Source organism: Herpailurus yagouaroundi, unplaced genomic scaffold (assembly GCF_014898765.1).
Source record: "Herpailurus yagouaroundi ecotype Mexico unplaced genomic scaffold, PumYag 159, whole genome shotgun sequence".
In the NCBI taxonomy this organism is placed as follows: domain Eukaryota; kingdom Metazoa; phylum Chordata; class Mammalia; order Carnivora; family Felidae; genus Herpailurus; species Herpailurus yagouaroundi.
This window is the reverse complement of record NW_024412400.1, coordinates 26178329-26200920: the sequence shown is the minus strand read 5'-3', so window position 1 is coordinate 26200920 and position 22592 is coordinate 26178329. Positions and strand designations below refer to the sequence as shown.

Below are 22592 nucleotides of genomic sequence, written 5' to 3'. Positions count from 1 at the left end.
TGAGGCTAACAAAGATCTCAGAGGTGAAAAACCACTTTGCACAGAACCAAGGGCTAAGGAAGCCAAGCTGACGATCACAGCAGCTAGTTTGCTTTCATCTTTTTCACATGGTTAGAAAAGGCCTAATTCCTTAAAGAGAGCCACACCTGTAGCTGTAGCCATTCCACATAGGATGTTCTCTTTGCTGCCTCTTCTGAGAGGGTTAAGAGCGAAGATTCCCTCCTTAGGGCTGCTCTTAGAAATGACCCTAGAAACCAAGATCTGTAGATTCTTCCCCTCCACAATTTGCTTACTGTGTGTTCGTATGCTGGTGCTAAACTGGACAGTGATTGATGCACGACATCTTTGACCTGGATCCCCTTTGTACACTTGTGCCTTGGCAAGCTTGCCCATGTAATGAAACATAATCTTCCCCAAGTCTGGGAAGCAGGCAGGCAGGGCACTCCTTTTCAATCACAACAGTGACATGTGGCCTGCTGCCTTGTCAACATGGCTCTGGGGAACCTCTTGACAATGTCCAAGGACTTCTTAAATTCTTTTGTTGTATTCATTCATTCATTCATTCATTCATAGGAGTTCTTAAAGTCCTAATATGGGACCTATAAGGGCAGAGTTTATTTCCAATTCCATCCTGATGGAAGGAGTTCTTAATCCTTGGCCCAAGCTGAAGCTTGGTAACTAAGATGGGTCCCAGAATAGCAAAGGAGGTCACACCATCTTAATATAGCCACAGTTAAGGCTTGTTTTTCTAAAAGCCACATCATCTATGAGCACAGGAAATGCCACAGCTTGAAGGGGCTGGAAGGTACTCCTTGATTCTGACACCAGCAATAATGCATTATTCTGCATATCTGTCATTTGTTCAGAACAAGCCATATCTCTATGAGCAGGACTCACTGAGCAGCGCTTTCCAGGAAAGGCGTTGTTTATTCCTTTACTGCCATAAAATTTGGTGATCCCTCTCAAAGAAGCTGCTCTGTCTCCTTAACTGAAGATTTGTATCATAGAGTCAAGAGCTGTTTCCCTGAGCCTGGTTTAAAGCAAGCGCTGAAGCATGAAGGTGAAGAGAGAAGGTGTGTGGGGAGAAGCAGGTCTCAACTCTCTAAGTTCCAGTGCTGGCTTGGAAGTTCACTTGGCTGGGGATCACTCTACTTCCCTGGCCCTTAGGTTCCTTGTGACTAGACAGAGATGAGGTGTTCTCTAAAATCCTTCTGGCTGTGAAATTCTAATCTCCTGAAGTCCCTTCTGGACCTCTGATTCCAGGAGTTGGATTGACTTACATTAACCTCCAGAAACTCTTAGCACCACTGGCCTGACAACACTTGGTGTATAAGACTCTATGCTAGGAAACTAATTCATGATTTAAAAAAAAAACAACAACAACAACAACACGGGCGCCTGGGTGGTTCAGTTGGTTAAGCGTCCGACTTCTGGCTCAGGTCATGATCTCGCGGTTCGTGAGTTTGAGCCCCGCGTCGGGCTCTGTGCTGACAGGTCGGAGCCTGCTTCAGATTCTGTGCCCCTCCATCTCCCCGCCCCTCCCCTGCTCATGCTCTGTGTCTCTCTGTCTCTCAATAATAAATAAACGTTAGGGAGCCTGGGTGGCTCAGTCGGTTTAGCGTCCGACTTCGGCTCAGCTCATGATCTCGTGGTCCGTGAGCCTGAGCCCTGCGTTGGCCTCTGTGCTGACGGCTCAGAGCCTGGAGCCTGTTTCAGATTCTGTGTCTCCCCCTCTCTCTGACCCTCCCCTGTTCATGCTCTGTCTCTCTCTGTCTCAAAAGTAAATAAACGTTAAAATAATAAAAATAAATAAATGTTAAAAAAAAAAAAAAAAACCCACGATGGCAGGCTCCCAAAGCTAACAACCCAAGTATCTGCTGACTAGACAGGCAGTGAGGGTTCAGAGCACACTCAGCTTGTTTATAACATCTTGTAGGAAGGATGAGCTCATTTCTCTGAGCTCCCACACATGGCGCTGGTGTAGTTTGAAGAATGTCCCAACCGAATCATTCTCAACAGTGTCAAGAAATAGCCGTCTTGGCTCCAGCCTTCACCAGGAAAAGACAAATACCACCCCAGAAGGGCACTAGAAGCACAGAAGCCTTCTAGAACTTCAAGCATAAAGCTTTCTGCATGGGATGAGCAGTAGGGAAGAAAAAGATTTTCCCTTTTTTTTTTCTCCTTTTTCTGAGCCTAGGTTTTAGGGCATTGGTATCTGTGGCATCATTGTGAAGTCATGGACGTGCCAGCCATCGTAAAACCTCGAAAACTGAACTGGACTATTACGACTTCAAAAGTTATAATGGAATTTGTATTATCTGGGGTTGGAGCCTGTGTCATTCCTAAGTTCACGTGGAAAAGACCAGAATTGGCTTCACACTGTGACCATTGTTCTGAACGTTGGCTACATATTAGTATCATATAGAGAGCTTTAAAACAAAAAACAAAAAACCCCACAACAACCCATTCTAAAGCCCCACGCCAGGTCAATTACATCAGATGCTCTAAAAAATAAGGCCTAAGTGCGGGGAACAAAAGGAGGCAAACTTGGAACTACAACCACTGCACCTGGGGCGGAGAATCTGTATCGAATCAGCCCCCTAAGTGATTCCGATATAAGCTAAAGTTTGAGAACCATGGACCCAGCCTAAGAAAAGAATAAAAGCTTAAGAATGGAAAAAGGTTTGTGCCCAAAGATATTCACCTCTCAGCATCTGTATATAATTTTAGTTAGGCCTCTCTTGTCCAAGCAGTCTACTGCTTTACTCATTTACAAAATGCAATGCAGACATTTAAAAGAGCTTAATAAATATGTGCAGGAATGTGCAAAAATGTGTGACTTTAAGTTAAAGTTTTAGGATACAACAACTAGATATTGGGTATAAAAGAAACAAACAACCAGAAAGTTCACAAAGAAATAATACTGGAAGGAAACACACCAAAATGGTAACAGGGTTATGTCTGGGTGTTAGGTCTTCAGATGATTTCCCTTCTACTTTTCTGAATTTTCCAAGTTTTCTGTGATGATCACATATTACATTTATAATGGAAAAAGAGGTGAAAAGCCTACAAACAGACAACCAAAAAAGTAAAGGAATGATGCCTGTCCATTAGACAAAAGACAAGAAGCTTCTCCGAGGCACTCGATACAGCTCTAAAGGCAGCTCAGGCAAATGTGCCTTCATCTTTCCTCTCCCTCTCACATCACAAGTGCCTGCTGACCAGGGAGCGTTCAGAATGAACAATTTCCCCAAGCCCTTGATAGTGCCCATAAAGAGAGTCACTTACAGCTCAGGGGCCCGAGTAGGGAAAAACCACTCTATTGTTGAGACTCAGAAGACCTTTCAACAGCAAGCAAATATTTGGATATTCCCCCAAACTCCATTTGTGTCTGGAGCACTGAGGCAAAAAGCAAGTTTTCTGGGTAAACAACAAGATCTGGCTTCCATTCCCAGTTGCTTTGGTTAAGGTAGACCTGTTCGTATGAAGCAAAGATCCACTCCTGCTTCTGGCCTTGGACACAGTTTGAATGGAGCATTCTAGCCCATCTGCTTCAAACCTCGGTTAGCCTAGAGAAGCAGGAGCTCCTGGAAGTGGTGCTCTTTCTGCCCACCAGCCTAGAGGACGTTGGGGACTATGCCTATGTGATTGGCTCCACCTGTCTGCCTCTCTACCCCATCTGCCTACATCAGGAGGAAATGACCTCAGGAGCGTGGTAAGCACTGGGATCCTTACCTGCTTGCCTCGTTTTCCTGGTCTTCCTCTGGGTCCCCTGTGTCCTGCTATCCCAGGCTCACCCTTTGGACCCATTTCACCCTGGAAAGAAGAAAGAGAAGGAGAGAGGAATCTGTGCATGTGGAGCAGGCACTCCTCTGCAGGTCCGTCTGTAGACCAATCACTGGTCATGAGGGCAGTGCACTTGATCGTTCCAGACCTTTTCCAATCGGACAGTCTGAGAGACTGGGAAAGTGATGAGGCCATGTGAAAGGTGGATAGATTTTTCAAGGAAAAGAAAGGAAAGATTACCCTGGGTGGGTTATTTATTCTCCAAGACAGACAGCTCCTGGGCGCCACATATTTTGGTGTCCCAAATCACCATCCCAAACAGCCAAAGTAGGAGATTCTTGCATTTCCGTGATATGTATGCCTGTGACGCTGCAAGCTGCCAGGGGAAAATGCTTTCTCTTTTAGGTGCAATTTTATGTTGTACTGTGTTTTGTTTTTATCACAAATTCAAATCTGTGAGTTTTTGAATGATTGGACACAGTTTTGACAACTATCATCTTTGGGAAGTTTCTGCTCACGTAAGGACCTTTATGTAGGGTTATACACTTCCCTACTCTTCTGTACAAACTGGTTTCAGTTCTAGCTCACTTTCATTTGATTTAGATGAAAACCATGGGGAAAAATGTTCCAGACATATTTTCAAATGCTCAATAACTACAAAAGGCATGGAAGCAATACTTCTTCTTCTTCTTTTTTTTTTTTTTTAACATTTATTCATTTATGAGAGACAGAGAGCACAAGCAGGGTAGGGACAGAGAGAGAGAGGAAGACACAGAGGCAGAAGCAGGCTCCAGGCTCCGAGCTGTCAGCACAGAGCCCAACGCGGGGCTCGAACTCACAAGCTGTGAGATCATGACCTGAGCCGAAGTTGGAAGCTTAACCGACTGAGCCACCCAGGTGCCCCTGGAAGCAATACTTCTAGTTGAAAAGCCCTACTTTGAACAATCAGAACCAAATGCACCAATTGAAGAATTCCATAGTTTAAGGCCAACCTTTTGTAAAACCCATTTTTCCACTATAGTTTCTCTCTTTCCTCGTGTACTGCTAGGATTCCAGGACCACTTCCTGTTTATTTGGGTGACGGAGCCTACAGAACACCACTCCTACCTCCAGTTATCCTCCCACAGCCCAGAACGCACCACCAACAAGCTAACTTTAGCAACAGCAACCGGGGGAGTTTCGGTTAGTCAGCATCCAGTGTCCATAAAGAGCTGCTCCAGGCACTCAGAACAATAAACACCCAGTGGGCTCTTCACATGGAAGTCGGGGGAGGTATAACATAATAGAAAATTTCAGGAAGTACTAATAAAGAGTAAGGATCAAGAATACAGCTCTGAAATGATCAGTCACTCGGCCAACGTAACAAGTTGGCCCCTACCCAAGCCATCAACTCTTGCCACATCAAGAACTGTCCTTAAACCTCTGATTTCCTGGCAACCTGTCGTGTCCTCCAGCATCTGGACAGAAAGGGAGTGTGGGAGAACGGCGTGGATTCTACATGGCTATGCAGATGTATGCACTATTTCCCTTGGTTGTTTAGAGGAGGTCAGGGGGTGTTTTGTTTGGCTTGGAGAAAACAGCAGCATAAACAGTGTAGGTTTTTTGTTTTTTTTTTAAAGATTGGCAGAAGGAAGTGTGGCCCCTCTCTTCATCAACTGAAAGCAGACAGTAAGTTCTTGATCTAATTTCTAAGACCTAATTACCATTATCATATCATCTCTGTCTTAAAACAGCCTGCCATGAAAGGGAAAGAGAACTCGACATGGCAAGCCTAGTAAATGGTGCAGAGGCCAGCTGTCATACTTAATTCCACAGTAATTTATTATTCTTTGATGTTCACTGTTGCACTGAATGAAAACCTAGCCTAATATTTTTAAATCAGATTAGTTTTTTCTCTTTTAATGTTTCCTTTAATTTGTTTATGTAATTATTTTTAATCCAACACTCCACCTAGGGAATAGCAGGAACAGTTTTTTGACAGCTTAAGGCAGTGGTAAATAATAATAAATTAATGGCAGATGACTGACATTATTTAAATATGCTCGGGGCACCTGGGTGGCTCAGTCGGTTAAGCATCCGACTTCGGCTCGGGTCATGATCTCACAGTTCATGGGTTCAAGCCCCATGTCGGGCTCTGTGCTGACAGCTCAGAGCCTGGAGCCTGCTTCAGATTCTGTGTCTCCCTCTCTCTCTGCTCCTTCCCTGCTCTCACTCTGTCACTATGTCTCTCAAAAATAAGTGAACATTATAAATAAACAAACAAATAAATAAGCAAGCAAGCTCTACTGACAGCAGGTCAGATAAAAATTGTTAACTCAAGTTGGAAAAAAGAAAACTTTAAGATAAATTTGAAAGACAATTAGAATTCTAAGAAAGTGGGGCGCCTGGGTGGCGCAGTCGGTTAAGCGTCCGACTTCAACCAGGTCACGATCTCACGGTCCGTGAGTTCGAGCCCCGCGTCGGGCTCTGGGCTGATGGCTCAGAGCCTGGAGCCTGTTTCCGATTCTGTGTCTCCCTCTCTCTCTGCCCCTCACCCGTTCATGCTCTGTCTCTCTCTGTCCCAAAAATAAATAAAAACGTTGAAAAAAAAAAAAAAGAATTCTAAGAAAGCATGTATTTGCATGTTTGAAGAATACTATTCTCTGAGGCTCAGGTGAAAATGACCATCTCCCAGGCCAACGCTTTAAGCATGAGGAACTCCTGTTACAAGTTACTATGTTAGATACAGTTGTTCTGAGGGGACATTTATGCACGCTCTCTTTATCCCAACACCTCCTCTCACCACCCCCCTTTCTTTCTAGACCCTGGCCCTAAGTAAAAGGTTCCAGAAATCTATTAGTCACTTGCCACTTCCACAATTTTTGTCATATTGGCACACCGCTCTACTGTTAGTTGCTGGATATTTTTTAAAGTCAACTGAATGAACTCCCATTTTTATTAAGACTTGTTCCCAGCAAGATATCCATGAAATCCCACTAAATAGTTAACTATTTAAATGAAAAAATGCAAATAAAAAAGGGTTGTTGTCACCCAGTTAAAATAGCTCTGTGTGCCTCTGACAGTACACGTACTGCCCTCCAAGAGGGTCTAGGTTGAGGGTCTTCAACAAAGGCATTAGGCCAAAGATGCCTGTGCTTCGCGCTGGGGCCCTCGACCACTGCAGCTCAGATCTGATCCAACTGTCTGACGCTTGCTGCTTCTGAACATTACCATGGCCCTCTAAGAGGCAGGAAATGCAAAGAAAGGCCTCTCTACCCAGACAGGGCATCCTTTCCCTCCCACTGAACTGGAGGGAGGTCTCAGACCATGCGGTCACCCTCTCACTAACATGCACAGCAACCTGCTCCCCTTCTAAACCAAAACCTTCCACGACGAAACCCACTTTCCCTGCCCAGAGCCCTTTTTGTGGTGCTAAGAAGGTCCAATTTATTACTGAGGCCTATTTTTACTACTTCTAAGTACTTACTTTCTGCCCCAACATTCCAGGAAATCCCGGGAAACCCTGTGAAGAGAGCAACACACATAGTGACTGCCTCTGAGATAGTGCTTGAAAGGGCTGTGGAAGAGTGTGGTCAGCTGTTCTCAAGATAGAGCCGTCAGTCAGTCAGTCAGTCAGTCAGTCAGTCAGTAGGACAGCCCACAAGATGGCGGTGGGCAAGGGCTGCCATTTCCTCTGTAGTTTATCATTCCATGCAAAGGCCATTACCTTTTCTCCTTTGGGACCCACGTCACCCCTTTCACCTCTGGATCCCTAGGAGGAAACCACAGGAGGGAATCAAAGAGTTAATACCCTGGGGTAAAACTGGAGAGTTTCAAAATGAAAGCTCCCTAAGCCAACACACTCATTTACAGGCAAAGAAGTAGGCTTCAGGTGACTTGCCCAGGGAAGGAATGTTTTGTGGTCTACCTTTTATTTGGACCACAAAGACCCTTGCGTTAATAAAAGACAACTCGCAGAAAATTCTGGGTCCTAGATCCTCTCTCCTCCTGTGGAAAATTTGTCCCCAGGTTCTGGCTGGATTTTTTGTACTTGGTTTGGTTTCTGACAGATGAGAAAGTTGTGTGGTAGAAGCGTGGTCTACAGACAACACCAACCATCTCCCTCCAGTGCCCCGCAGGCAGGCTGTGTTTCCCCTCCACCAGTACAGACTTCAGCTACTAATCTGCGCCACGTGAGGGGCCTCTACCTCCACTGGGAGCTCCTCCCTAACCTACTCGCCCTGCCTTGGGAGGCCCTTCCCTGCTCTCTCAGTCCAATGACAAAGGACAGGGGGATATCTAGGAATGGTCACTATAGGTGCTAACTTAAGAGAAACCTGGGCCTGTCTTCTGCTCATCACTGACCCCAGAGTCAATAGCCCAGACCAGGCTCTGGGAAGCCATGGGAGACAAGCACTAACCTTTTCCCCTCTGGATCCAGGGTAGCCCTAAAAGAAAGCAAAAGGTGCATTTACGATTCGCCCTATGTAGCAGTAAACACAAAGATGTCCCTTAGGGTTATGTTTATACCAGGCCTAAAAAGAACATTCCTTTTCTTACCCCCAAAGGCCTGAACAAAGTTTTCCATCTGCCTTGTTGTTCAGAAGCTTGACCCTCCCTGCCCAGGAGAATAACAGGAAGGACATCCCTATGCCCCTGCACCCCAGGCATGATGTCCCCCAAAGGGCTGGTAAAGACAAGCACTCTGGCACTGGGCTTTCTGGTATCTGTGACACTCCCCAAGCCCAGGACAGCAGCCCCACCCAACCCCCCATCTTTGTGGACAGCAGCTGCTCCAGAGCCTTAGCGAGAAGAGCCGGGAATGTCCGTCTGGACCAACACACTGACCTTGAAGCCCATTGGTCCTCTTGACCCTGGCAAGCCCATCACACCCAGGTCACCTTTTTCACCCTGGGGGAATCAGAAGAAGATGGGGAAAAGGACCAACGGTGACATTTACTAGAGAAACAGAACCAGGAAAACCATGGGCAAGATCATGATGGAACTAGGAGCATCGGGGCTGGCTTGTGAATCTGAGGACCCCACATGCTCCCTTGCTCACTCCCAGGGGTTCAAGGCTCCATAGTTCACACTTCGTTCTGGTATTTGAGATTAAACGTAAAATGAAATTGCCCAAGGCAGAGCAGATCTCCAAACTAAATGCTAATATGCTACAAATGCTTGATCTTTTCCTGGAGTAGGTTTTGAGAGGGCGGGGAGAGAGCATGGGGGCATCGGGCCTCACAGGACTAAATGTCAACACCCCAGAAAACTTCACCTGTTTTATGCTCTGCATAGGGAGGGCCTTTCAGGCATTTTCATATATTCTCACCCTAGGTTTGCAGTCAAACAGAGTGAACATCAGCCTCTGGGCATGCATTACGGAGACAGGGGGCTAAGACTCATGGGTGGGCTCTGTTGCCCCTCAGAATGGTTTGTAGTTGGAACTTTCAGCACCCTCTGTGCTGAAAAGTAGACATATAAGATGAGCCACATACTTTCGAATTGTTTTAGAAGTTACATGAAAAGTAAAACAGGTAAAAAGTAAAACAGGTGAAATCAACTTTAATATATTTTATTTAATCTGATTATCATTTAAACATATAATCAATATAAATTAATGAGATATTTTACAATCTGATTTTTAGAATAGATATTTTAAATCTGTTGTGTATTTTATATTTAAATCATATCTCAATTCAGGCATTAAATTTTCATCCAAAATACTTGATCTGTATTTAGATTTCATAAAATTTATACTGAAACAGCAGAGTCACACATTCAAGTTGCTATAAACATGCCTTCATATTTTCAAATAACTGAACTGAGTAAAGGTTTTTAAATTCAAACTTACATTAAAATAAAAAATTCAGTTCCTCAGTTGTACCAGCCACACTTTAAGGGCTCAGTAGCCACATATGGGTAATTGCTGCCATAGTGGACAGTTCAGACCTATAAAGTAGATTTTTGGAAAAATATCCTTGGGACTTTTCCTAAGAGGACTGGGAACACAGTTTTCTATCCTGTGTAATAAATACAGCTGGTGACTGAATCAGAGCAGATAGTGACATTCACCTGCCTGTCCCTGATTTCTGCAGGCCAAATCTGCACCCAATAGTCTCTGACCAAAGGGAGAAGAATATAAACAAAGGTATGGGTGTGGGTGTGTCAGCTTTCCATCATCTGTCTGAAGAAGGGATTTCATCAGCATTTAGCTTAGCTAAATGCAGGATTTCAGTCTTTCCAGCTGGCCAGTGCCCATCACCCTCAACCCCCAAACTCCCGCACAGCTTTCCAGACACAAGCACCTCGTGGGTCATCTCAGGGAAACCAAAGAATTTCAGGCTACCTCTGAGGACAAACGAGAACCGGGGTCCCTGTGAAAGAGGGGAGCGGCCCTTCAATTCTCCCCCCCACCCCCGCTCATAGGAGCAGAGCTGCTGGACGGGCCAAGGTCTTACAGTTCAAGTAAAGGTCCCCAAGTGTTTGGGGACCTCTGGGCAGTCCTCGTCCTTTCTTCATCCTCCTCCTCTTAAGGAAACAAGTTTCACTATGTGCCAAAGGCCGGGGGGCTGACATCCCCCCTCATGTTCTGATACCACATGAACCCTGAGAGTGTGCCATACTTACCCTGGGTCCTTCAGGGCCGACTGGCCCAGGCATGCCAGGAACACCCGGGGGGCCAGGTCTACCCTTCAAAAATGAACAACAAAAGTCAGGACAACTGGGTTTGTTTCCTTCCTTCCAGGAAATGAGATTTGTTTTGGGAGCTCACAGGGGACTGTGGGGCCCTTAAGCATGGCTTCTAGGTCCTTCATCCCCACCCTCCAGTGACTGATAGCCTAGAAGGTTGGGTCACTTACACATAAGTTAAAGAGTTTGGTGTTATATTATGTCAACACATAAGCTCTTCTTCTACTCAAGAAATGGAAGGTGCAGGGGTGGGGGGGGTGCGGTGAAGGACGGTGATAGAGAAGGGATTCTAAACTTCTTGGCTTATGGCCTCCACTCACCTGCCCACTCACCCAAATGTTCCTTGCATTCCAACAGGTTCTTCCCAAGGATATGGCATGGAATGGGGTGGGGTTTTGTTTGGGGTACAGCAGCAGATGCTGTTGGTATTCCCTCAAAATCTTTTTCACTTGCTCACTGTGCCCATCCCCCCAGTGGCTACCTGCCTTCCTGCCACAACGCATTCCTGCAACCTGTAATTGTGGAATTTGCCAATGGTCAATTGGAGCTGCCTGGCAATTCATGCACCTCTTCTCCCTGCAGCCAATAACCCAGCTCCCTTACGTCAGGACAGGACAAGCTCTGTGGTGCTGTTCACACACCAGAGCTCCCCTAGCAGTGGGGCTGAAGACGGACTTCATCTGACACCACACCCAAGCTGGGCTTCTTCCCCGGCACCATCCGGCTTCCCCTCCCCTCAGGATCCTTCTGAGAGAACTCCCTTAATGTGTTCACTTCTACATGGCACGTGTGGTCTCTACCTCTACTTCTAGGGAGGCCAACCTAAGCCAGGAGCCATGCAAGAGCAAACCTTACAAGAGGAAGTGGGGGCGGGGACCTGGGGTCTATCTCAACCTCTGCACCCACTGGCTAATTTCACAGTTAACCTAACTAGACATGTGGAAGGCTCAGCCCCTAAACTGGAGATCACAAATGCTAACACGTGTCCTCGTTTCTACTCTTTCCCACTTTCATGGCAGACATCACTAACTGATCACGGCCCTCGTTAGTTCTGAGCATGAAGACCAACCCAGAATGCTTTCCAGCCCAGCGCTTCAGATAACCCCTGTGCCTTGGCTGGAGCTGTGATCTGTGTCCTTGAGGGATGTAATTTTGCTTGCAAAGGTCTGTTTGAGGCTTTTGTTGATAGTGAAACCATCTGAATAGAACATTTAACCAGAAAACTAATAATTTATATTTAGAATCATAAGCATCTTGTTTGGCCACAGTGTTACACTGCCTTCTATCACTGAGACCTACAGTTTCAGTGCCAACATCCACTGACCACAGTGAGTGGCTGCTGGTTTACTCTTTCCTGACCTGAATGAGAGCCTTGGTAACATGTGTTTGGTTCGCTCAAAGTCCCTATGACCTTAAGTGACTCCTGTGTATTTCAGCTGGGCCAAAAGGCAAAAGCTATTGGCTTCTGTTCTGCACTTTATTCCAGTTTAATCAAATAGACAGTAAGAGTCATTTAGTGCCACTGGTTGGGGCCCTGGATGATTTCCCTAATGGGTGGCAGAATGAGATGGTCTGAGGTTGGGGGAAATTTAGGCAGGCTTGGCAGCCTCTGGGAGAGGTCCAGATGCCTGGCAGTAGCAGGCTGTCGACCGAAAGAACAGGCAGAAAATGGGGCACCTGAGTGACTCAGTCGGTTAAGTGTCTGACTCTTGGTTTCGGCTCGGATCATGATCTCACAGTTCGTGGGTTTGAGCCCCACATGGGGCTCTGTGCTGGCAGTGTGGAGCCTGCTCGGGATTCTCTCCCTCTCCCTTTCTCTCTGCCCCTCCCTTGCTCACGCTCCCTGTCTCTCTCAAAAAAAAAAAAAAGAACAGGCAGAAAAAGCCCACTGTCATCAGAATGGCAGTGCCATCATTGTCCACCTGGATACTGGAGTCTAAGGAAGTATACTGCTGGTGGCTCCTACCCCTAAGAGTACTTGTGGGTGCGTGCACACGCACACTCACACACACACGTGCACACACACACAGAGAACAGTGGCCCGTGCAATGCTGACAGAACAGCATGAACCATACCTTTCTTCCTGGTAGGCCAAGCTCCCCCTGTGGATGGAGAAGACAGGTAAGCAGAGGCTTCTTTGGAAGAGAAGTTCTGGAAGCACAGAGCTTAGTAGGGCTGACGGCTGGGCATGAGCGTGTGGCTTGGTTGCTTGGCCATTCACAGCACCCCTGCCATGTCAGTGGGCCAAGCTGAAATACGCCAGTGGGATCTCACACATGCAGCAGCAGCCCCGCCATCACGGAGCCCATCCTCACTCTCTCAGGCAGAATTAGCACATTCTTTGAAATCTCAACCAGAAAATTCTCAGTGGCATCCCCAGAAAACAGGCTGGAATTACCAAGAAGGGGTGGACTGAAGAAGGCAGTGACTCATACCTTTTCTCCCTTTGGTCCCATCTTGCCAGGAAGTCCCGGTGGACCCTATGCAATCAAGATAAGAAATGAAAAGGTCTCCATCAAAACAAGGCAGGATGGGTGGGGAGGGAGGCGTGACTTCGAGGGAGGCTCTTGGTGCGTTGGGCTCCTCTAGCAGCGTGGTTCCCTCTAGCAGACTAGGGGTCCAAGGTCCCCATGAAGGACCCTCTTGTGCCCTCCAACCCAGTCTCCTTGTCCTCTGGTAACTTTCCCTGAGCTGTGCTTCCAGGGGTGCCGTGGTTACAACCAGAGAGTCTTGAAGAAACGCTGTTTGCAGAAAACAAGATGCGTCACCACCTCTCATAGCTTTTCAGCTGCTCTCAACCAAGCCCCCCTGGGGCCCTGACAAGAGGGAAGTTAGTCTTTGCACATAGGAGCAGCCAACTTAGAAATTTCTGTGCTGGATCTATGGGCACCAGGTGCAGTGAAAGCCTTCTTTAAGACGTTAAGAATGTGGGCAATGGTGCGTTTTGTCTCATTGCCCAGTCCCAGGAGTGGGGCTGACTCCAGCTCAGGGACTCTAGCACCCACTACACTAAAGCCTGCCACACCCACGGCCAATATGCAGCTGCTTTCTGTTCACGCGTCTATGAAATGCTCGGTGGACTGTTTTCCAAATTCCCCAGTACGGCAGAGAGGAAATCCATCAACTTGTAGCAGGCCACAATTTTATCCCCATGATCTGCTGGTGAACACACCTACCACAAAGCCTGTTTGAAATATGATTCCTTTGAGACTTGTCCAAATGATAAACAGTCCCCTCAGTGGTTCCCAAAGCTGTCTGCACATTAGAATCCCCTGAGGATCTTTTGAGAATCCTGACCAAGCCAACCCAGATCAATTACATCACAATCTCAAGGAAAGGGGCATTAGGCATCAGGAATTTTTGAATCTCCCAGGGATTCTTTATAAATTAAAATTTTTTTAATGTTTACTTTTGGGAGAGAAAGAGAGACAGAACATGAGCAGGGAAGGGGCAGAGACAGGGGGACACAGAATCTGAAGTAGGCTCCAGGCTCTGAGCCGTCAGCACAGAGCCCAATGCGGGGCTCGAACTCACGAACCATGAGATCATGACGTGAGCTGTAGTTGGCTGCTTAACCGACTGAGCCACCCAGGTGCCCCGAAGCTCTCAGGGATTCTAATGTACAGCTAAGTTTGGGAACCAGACTTTGATTTATTTTCCTGTTTGCGGGATGGGAAGAGGCAATGTCATCATTTCATTTCCCTTTCCACTCTCCCCTTCTCTCCTTCCCCTGCCCCCACCTTACCTCTTCTTTCAAGCCCCCCTGCTCCCCCTAACTTTCCCCTCCTCCCCGCTTCTCTCCCTCCTCACTCCTGGTCTGGACACCCTTGTGTGGAAATAGGGCTTCCTGGGAGGGTGGCTTCGCCCCCACTTCCTCAGCCACTTGCCCAGTGACCTGCTGGGGACTGCGCTGGCCCCAGCACCCGGCCCTATTTCACGGCTGTGAGGGCCAGCTTGGATTGATAGCCCAGGGTACAGGGTACACAGTCCTTGAGGATCAAAGCCTAGGGGGTGCCAGGGCTCCCAGAGAGTGTGACTCAGAGGGGCAGAGGTTCCCTGCTCCCCAAAGTCTAGGAGCCCATGGTGACAGGGAGCCCCAGGGCAGTGTGCCTGCCACCTGTCCAGTCCTCTTGCAAGGATGAACGCTATTCCATTCTCTCATTTCTTATTATCAAGCCTGTTTTTTCGATTTCTTAAAATGGGCTGGAGGGATTTTACCAGGCCATTGTGCTCTAGCTCAGTGCTTTCCAAATTCTGATGTGCAGATGTTTCACTAGGGGGGCTTGTTAAAATGCAGATTTTGGGGTGCCTGGGTGGCTCAGTGGGTTAAGCTTCTCCATCTCCCAGTTTGTGAGTTTGAGCCCGTCGGGGTCTGAGCTGACGGCATGCAGCACTTCGGATTCTGTCTCCTCTCTCTCTGCTCCTCCCCCACTTGCTCTCTCTCAAAAATAAGCATTAAAAATGTTTTTTAATGCAGATTTTGATTGAGTGGGTGGGGGTGTGTGAAGGGGAGGAGAGAATGAGATTCTGCATGTCTGACAAGCTCCCAGAGGACGCCCTTGTTACTGATTCACAGACCTCATTTTGCTTGGGAACAGCATTTACACTATGTTCTAAGGAATGGAAGTGGCTGCAAGTGCTCCCGCTACCCCCACCCCACCTAGCTGGGCAGCACATTCTCTGAATGACTCAAGTGGATCACGTGAGTTAGAGGTGTGTGAGCAGGGCTGGAGAGGGTGTGAGTTCAGCAGAAAATCCCCCTTTCCTTCCCATGCCGTGTGGCTCTCAGGCGTTCTGAGATCCACCAGTGTAGACTGCCGGAGGTGGGAAGACAGAAATCCACCTGGGAGGTGCTCCTCGGTGTCCATCTTGCTTTTCTGCAGACTTCCTAGCCCCTCTGTGGCAGCCTCTGGCCATTTCTGGGTTCAAAGTCCTGTTTTGTGTTCTTTATTGCGTTCAATAAATATTTATGGAGAGATCACAAGAACCCATGCACTGGTACAGACTGGGCACAAAACAGACGATATCCCTGCTCTAGGACCACGGGTCGGTAAACCTTTTCTGTAAAGAGGCAGATAGTAAATATCTTCAACTACGCCTCTGATACAGCATCTCTGTCACAGCCACTGACCTCTGCCCTTGCAGCACAAAGGCAGCCAGAGTCAATAAAGTTTAGTTACAAAAACAGGCTGCTGCCAGATCTGATTGGCCATAGTGTGCCAGTCCTCGCCATAGAGCTTATACTTTATAAAAAGACCAAAGAGACCGACAACAATAACAAAATAAGAAAACCGTAATGAGAAAATTGTGCGGAGAATTAAAATAGGTCATCGCGATTGAGAATGACAGGGAACGGTACTGTAGACTGGCTGGTTGAGGAAGGCATTTCTAAGGAGGTGGCCTATAAACTGTTCTGAGTAATGAAGGAGCTGGCCGTGGTAAAAATCAGAGGAAAGAACATTCCAAAAGCCTGAGCCACGAGCGCAAAAGCCCTAAGGCTGGAACAAGCTTGATATGCTTCAGGACCCAAGAGATATATGTTGGGTGGACAATGTTGGTATGATACACTGTAGGAGATACAGGTGGGGTCCTCTTGCAGGGCCTTAGTCTCCTGGGATGGGAAGCCATAGGAGGGGTCACCCAGGAGGGGTGACAGAATTCCTAAGGCACTTGGGCAACTGACTACTGCCTGTACCCTTTTTCATCTCCCCACGGCAGGCCCCGAGCCCCAGGCCAGAGGGCGGTCCTCCTTGCTGGGCCCCCTCGTCCAGGCAAGTCAGGGGAGCCAGGGTCTGTGAGACAGGGTCTCTGGAGGGTACTCTTGTTTGCCTAGAAAATCCTTTCTCTAACATTTCACCTGTTCCTCACTCTTTCCTTTAGCTTTAGTGGGGTGGGGGGAGGCTGCCTGGTCACAGTGTCTAATGAGGCTCAGACTAACAAGTTCCCCATTACCTCTGCTTTCCTGCGCCAAATGCAGGCACTTCTTGGTTTACGGGGGGGTGGGGGGGGGATTGGTCAATGGTCACATAAGGGGCAACCAATTGTCATCAAGCGTCTGATGATCATCATAATAATAATCGTATCCATCTAGACAGCAGCTCATCTGGTCCCCTCACCACCACCACCCAAATCCAGTACTGTGGGGGTAATTACTGTCTCCGCTGTGTAGGTGAGGATATCAAGGCTGGGAGGCCAGCATTCTCCCAGAGAAGAGGAATCCGTGTACTCGCCTCGTGGCTCTGGAGCCGGAGGTGAGCTAGGGAAAGAAAAGCGGCCACCATGTCGCGTTGAAGAGGGCAGCTCTAAGAGACTCTCCCCAGTGGGTTTTACTGCTCTGAACAGAAGACAGCAGGACAGGGTCTGGTGGAATGCACCAACCTGGGGGCCAGGGGGCCCAGGGGAGCCGAGTGATCCTTGCACACATGAGGACTGTGTGGTCTCCAGTTCCAGGATGAAATTCTTCATGTCTGGGGAGAGAAGCTTCAATGCAAGCAACACATGGTCATGGGTCAGACGTGGGGGATGGAAGAAGGGTCACTACCCCTGGACACAGATCTGCCTCCCAATCCAGTCCCCAAGATTGGTGGTTCCCTGACACCCCAGTGGGTGTCCCAAGAAGATGACCTTCTGGGCCCCAAGTTCCTGTTCTCTCCTAAGACATTCCTGGCTTGAATAGATTATAGAGCTAGAAGAGCTCCTTTGGATGGAGTTAGGAAGCTCATTTCAGGGGCCTTTGCCTAATGTCTAGGCCAGCACCGTCCAACAGAAATGAAATGCCAGCCACCTAGGTAGCTCAAAATTTTCTGGTAGCCAAGTTAAAAAAAGGAAAAAGAAGGAAGTAAAATTTAGTTTAATAATAGATTTAACCCAACATGTCCCAGATATCATTTCAACATCTATTTAATATTAAAACATTACTGAGACATTTTACCTTCTTTCTTCATCCCAAGTCTTCAAAATCCAGTGCGTATTTCATACGCACAGCACATCTCCACTCTAACGAGCCACGTGAGAGGTGTTGAAGACACATATGGCCAGTGGCCACTGCATTGGGCAGTACAGGTCTAAGAATTCTCAGAAAAATTCGAGAATCCCAAGTCGCAAGACTCTTCTGGCCTGTTGTCTTCCCAAATCCTGTTCCCTCTCACACCTCAGTATGACTATAGGGGGACCATTTCCTGCGCCCCCTCACAGAAACAGGCTATGTTAAACATGGGCTGTGGAAGGGAACTTCATAAACACTTGGGAAGAAAGGGGAAATTCTGTTCTGAGCAACTGAAGGGAGCCTAGAAAGTTATAGATTCACCTCATTGTTCTCAGGGAGATGGGATGCTTTTCCAAATCCAATTTCCTGCTGACAAGAATCTCCCTCCATAACTTATTTATGACAGCGGGAGAATGGACACACACAAGAAACTGCAAAATGCCCATTCTAGAGTTCAACCTGCTGTGTGAGAGTAAAGGGTTGGATCCCTCGAAAAGAATCTGGAGGCTTCTCACTTCAAGTGCGGGGAAGTTGGGGGCGGGGGTTGTGTGGTGGGCACTGGGGAGCCCGTGTGTCTGTTCTCTCACAAGCCCTGAGGTACTCACCAGGCTTCGGCCTCCTCTGAAGAATGGTGGTGGGAACAGCGGGGGTGGAGGGGGCGTCAGGAGGCAGCATGCTCTGTGGCTGCCACGCTTCTTCTGATCCAGGCCGGGAAGAGCTGTGCAGAGAAAATTGCTGCTCATAGCCCCGACAGTGTCGGGGCCTCTGTCATGTCCCCTGAACCCTAAGGAGACCCATGCCGCAAACTCCAGATTTCTGAATATGATTTCTAACCAGTTAGATGTGAGCGCACCGTCTGTTTGCCACTTGATGTAGCCCTCCCCCAGCCTTTGCTGAACGAAGATGGTTAAGCAGCTGGTATGGACACCATGACCATAATAAAGTCCATGTCTCCTTCTTCGTGGACTGACTTGTCACTTTGTAGATGTGACAAGGAACGAGAAGTCCAGACTCATAATACACCTCCAATAGAGGAGGAGAAGGAAGCGTTTGTTAATTACTTTGATGGTGCCCTCAGAGGGAGGCTCAGGGAGGGGGCATCCAGGGCCCAAGGTGGCATGGACTATACAAGACCCGGAGCCCTGATTTAAAACACATACTTGATCCTAGACTCTACACACACATTTGGGGTCACCCATGCTCACAAAAGGGTTACAGTCTAATGACTCAATACACGGGTGTGAGGAGATGAAGGCGGGGGCCCTGGACCCTGGTAGCTTTATTGAACACGGGGTCTTGCCCATGTTCGATGTTAGGGTATGTTCAATGTTGAAGTATACCTTACAGAAAGGGCATAGATCATAAGCACACAGCCCAACAGATTTCTGCAAAGTGAACACACCCTAGAGGCTGGCCCCTGGATCAAAACACACAACTCCCCATCATCCACAAGCCCCATAAACTCCTGTCCAATCTCTGCACACCTCCCTCGCCACCATTCTGACTTCTAACCCCAGGGACTCATTGTGTCTATTCTGGAACTTTATATAAATAGAATCAGACAACATGAATTCTTGTGTATGGCTTCTTTTGCTCAACACGGTGTTTGTGAGGGTCATTCGGGTTGTCGTTTGTAGCTGTTAGCGCTGAAGAGAGTTCCATTGTGTGACCAAACCACAATCTACTTATCCATTCTGCAGCGGCTGAACATTGGGTTGATAGCCACTCCACACCCCACCAGAATGGCTAAAATGAAAAGGACAGGAAATAACAAATGTGGGCAAGAACGTGGAACAAACAGAACTCTCGTACATTGGCTGGAGGCGGGGGGTGTAAGTTGGTTCAACCTCCCTGGAAAACTGCTTGGTATCGTCTACTAAAGCTGAATCCAGGCAACCCCGACAGCCCAGCAGTTTCCCTCAGGGCTGTTTAGCAACAGACAAGTGGGCATATGTTCACCAAAACACATGTACTAGAATATTCACGGCATTGATATCCATAATCACCCAAAGCTGTACATTTACAGTTCCCAGTTTGGGTCTCGTGAGGGTACCCTCACCTTCAACCCTTACGTCGAGCCTCTGACTTTGTAGAACTTGGGCAGGTCACCCACCACATGCCTCTCGGGCCCTGAACCCAGTTTCAGTCTTCTCTCTCAGGGGCCTGGGTTTGCCTACTGTCTCCACCCTGTGCTCCAGGACCTGCCTGCGGACATCAGGCAGCTGGTGGGTGCTCCCCAGGAATGGCTGCTTCGTGCACTCCCACATACTCCCTCCCTGATGGAGGAACATTCCACTGGCCCATGCCAATGGTCCTCGGCCCTCTCTGAGGCAATGCCTCTGTTTGTAAAGACCCTTTTATTACCCGGAAATGAAATTCATAAACAATACACCATACACATGCAATTTTAAAAATCAATATAATCTTGCAGCAGCCAGACGTGGAGGTGGCCCGTCAGGGCCATGGAAGTGGTGAGGACAAAAAAGGAAGCAACCAATGCAAACGTCACTGGGGAGAAAGAAACTGGGGGCCAGCGTGCCGCAAGAGTGAATGAGGAGGAACAATCGAGGGTGGTTTTGAGGTGGCCGGGACCTGGGACAACAGTGAGTCAGAGTATGAGATGGGAAGGTCAGAGGAGGCACTGGTTTGTGGGAAACCTGTCAGATTTGGTATTAGATATTTGTTCATTCCAGCACATGCTTTGTCAGGCACTGGGCCAGGCCATGTTGAGGGGCAGAAAGATGTCTAACTGGTGCCCCTGACCTGTAGACACTAAGGGCTGAGGGGCTGCCAATGCCCTTCTGCTCATATCCCACCCCTCCCCCCTGACACCTAGCCCATCCTGGAGACTCTTACTCACTAACCGAGAACTGGCAGGTGCCGCTGCCACCAGGAAGCTTTCCTTGACTTCCCAGGCCAATGTTGAGGGTCCTGCCATGTTTTTCTCTGGGTTTGCCTCTATGTTAGCTCTTATCCATGGGGTAAAACAGTTTCCTTGTATTTTCCTGACTATAGTACTTTCTGGGAGGATGGAAGCCAGCTTTTAATCCTCATGTTCTAGCACAGTACATGACATACACTAGATATTCCACAAATGTTTGCTAAATTGATAATAATAATAATAATTAATAAAACCCAAGGCACTACACGCGTAGGCACCACTGAAGTGCTTCACGTATAGAAATTGACCTAATCCTCACAGCAATCCTGAACGTCATCGTCACCCCCATTTTATAGATCAGTTAACTGAGGCAAAGATTAGCAGTCTGGTTCTAGGGTTCTTCTCTTGATCTCCACATTCTTCCACGCACGGTGGGAACGTGGGAAATAAAGGTCGGGAGCTTGGAAGAAGGCAAGGGGCTCCCATGACAACTACCTGAGATACAGTACGAAGCGCCTCCAACCAACCCCACCCCATCGGCAACACGCCTGTAGTTGAGTGAGACTGCCTCTTTGGACTCATTGCGAGGGAGGATACACACCCAGGGGAACCATGTGGCATCTTGTTAAGAGGGTGCTAGAAAGGGTTTACTCTAGGATTTGGGCTTTCACTCAGTGATGTTGGGGGAGACTCTGAGGAAGGTGAGTCTGGCTTCGCTCTGGACCAGATGCTGGCAGGGAGCGAGAGCTCGTCTGTGATTATCTTAGTTCTTATCTAGAAGAAGAACAGAGCAGAGGGAGACGGTAGCTGTGGTTAGTAAAGCAAAAGCACTCACGCATATTAACAAGGATCGAGGGATGGCTGGCCATTTTTGTGGTTGGATGGTGGTCTTTTGTCTGTGTCTGATATGATGACGCAGTGGCCTGGTTTTGCCTTGGTCCATCACAGTCACAGACTGGCCTTGTCTGAGGCTGTTCTACGACGCTGATTTTGTTCAACAGAACACCATGGCCCAGCTGTGAGTGGCAGATCCATTCTACCTGTCATGGGCCACTTCTCTCTCTCTCTTTCTCTCTCTCTCTCTCTCTCTCTCTCTCTCTCTCTCTCTCTCTCTCAGTGGTAAAATACTATAGCTACGTTGTTATAAAGCATGACATTAATGCCAATCATATTCCTCTTCAAATTCCTCCAAGTTTCTTTGCTGGACTATTGGGTAAGCTGGGAGTGGCAGGGTCCATTGCTCCACCCTGCCTGGGGCACGTGGTGAAGGTGGCAGACATGCACCAGCACTCCAGGACCACTTCAATGCCACCCCAGTGGCAGTTTCTCCTTTGCTGCTCTTTGTGTGCTTTGGCACACAGCTAAGGACTGAGGTTGTGGTTTTCCACAAAGTCTCTCCCGGCCAAGAGCACCTGGGAGGCTGGCAGGTTCACGTGGCTCATTTGCACTCCTCACCATTTATTTTTCCAGACCATATATGGTCTCCAGTGCCTCGCTTCACCCCACATTCTTTGTGGTCTCCCACTAATGAAAGAGTCTATCATTTGAAGCAATTCTCTTATTTCTTCCTGGAAACTGGAGAACTCTTCAGCGAGCATAAGTTGCTTTTCCTGCTGAGGCATCTGCATTGTTCACCTCTCCCCATCCCTCCTCGCCCTTTCCCCCTTGACCTTGACTTCACTTTCAGCAGGTGAAGAGCATCTATTTCTGCCCACCCCCCCAACTCCCTGGAGATGTTTGTTTTTAGCACAGTCTAGTTTATTTACGGCTCATTCCAGCTCAGAATATTTCCATCAGGTGGATGTGTTTGGGAACAGCTTCCCACCCCTCCCTCCCCTCGCAGCCAACTAAGCCAGGACTTCACATGTCTATTTTGGTGTCATCCGAGCGGCCTGTGGGTCTCTTTCAGGACTGTGATGCCTCCGTGGAATCATGTCTCAGCCCAGGGTCCAGCTTGGAAAGGCCCCAGCAGGCTCTGTGGTAATGGAAACAATCATGCACGTATGAACACGGGGCCTGCAGAAACCTGGGTGCGCCACGTGGCTCCGACCCAGGCAGCTGCCTGGGAAATGCCAATTACCATGGAATTTCAGGACCACTTGCCCTGACTTAAAGCCACTGAAGTCCTACTGTACGTGGCCACTGCAGTGCCAAATCACGGGTAGAAATAACACTGGGTCTAATGTAGGCTGTGGGCAACTGTTTGGTTTTTGTTTCTGTTTTGTTTACTGTTATGGATGCTGGCTTTGCCCTTTTCACTCAATACCC

General features: G+C 48.0%; 2 protein-coding genes across 8 annotated transcripts in view; both read right to left on the bottom strand.

The window, feature by feature from the left end:
* COLQ (collagen like tail subunit of asymmetric acetylcholinesterase) overlaps positions 1 to 22592 on the bottom strand; it is a 76590-nt gene that overhangs the window by 30322 nt on the left and 23676 nt on the right. For all 4 annotated transcript variants that reach the window (XM_040480143.1, XM_040480144.1, XM_040480146.1 and 1 more), the window contains exons 2-11: positions 18049 to 18161; positions 16837 to 16938; positions 12894 to 12938; positions 12534 to 12560; positions 10396 to 10458; positions 8614 to 8676; positions 8187 to 8213; positions 7493 to 7537; positions 7253 to 7288; positions 3736 to 3816 (exon numbers count right to left, since the gene is read on the bottom strand). In XM_040480143.1, coding sequence (XP_040336077.1) covers positions 3736 to 3816; positions 7253 to 7288; positions 7493 to 7537; positions 8187 to 8213; positions 8614 to 8676; positions 10396 to 10458; positions 12534 to 12560; positions 12894 to 12938; positions 16837 to 16938; positions 18049 to 18161 — 602 coding nt within the window. The remainder of the gene's footprint in view (positions 1 to 3735; positions 3817 to 7252; positions 7289 to 7492; positions 7538 to 8186; positions 8214 to 8613; positions 8677 to 10395; positions 10459 to 12533; positions 12561 to 12893; positions 12939 to 16836; positions 16939 to 18048; positions 18162 to 22592) is intronic.
* The window catches only part of HACL1 (2-hydroxyacyl-CoA lyase 1), a 92163-nt gene continuing 87630 nt past the window's right edge, over positions 18060 to 22592 (bottom strand). For 2 of the 4 annotated variants that reach the window (XR_005792045.1, XR_005792041.1), the window contains one exon: positions 18060 to 18161. The gene's annotated coding sequence lies outside the window, so the exon portion shown is untranslated. The remainder of the gene's footprint in view (positions 18162 to 22592) is intronic. The other 2 variants (XR_005792042.1, XR_005792043.1) reach the window with 2 other exon arrangements.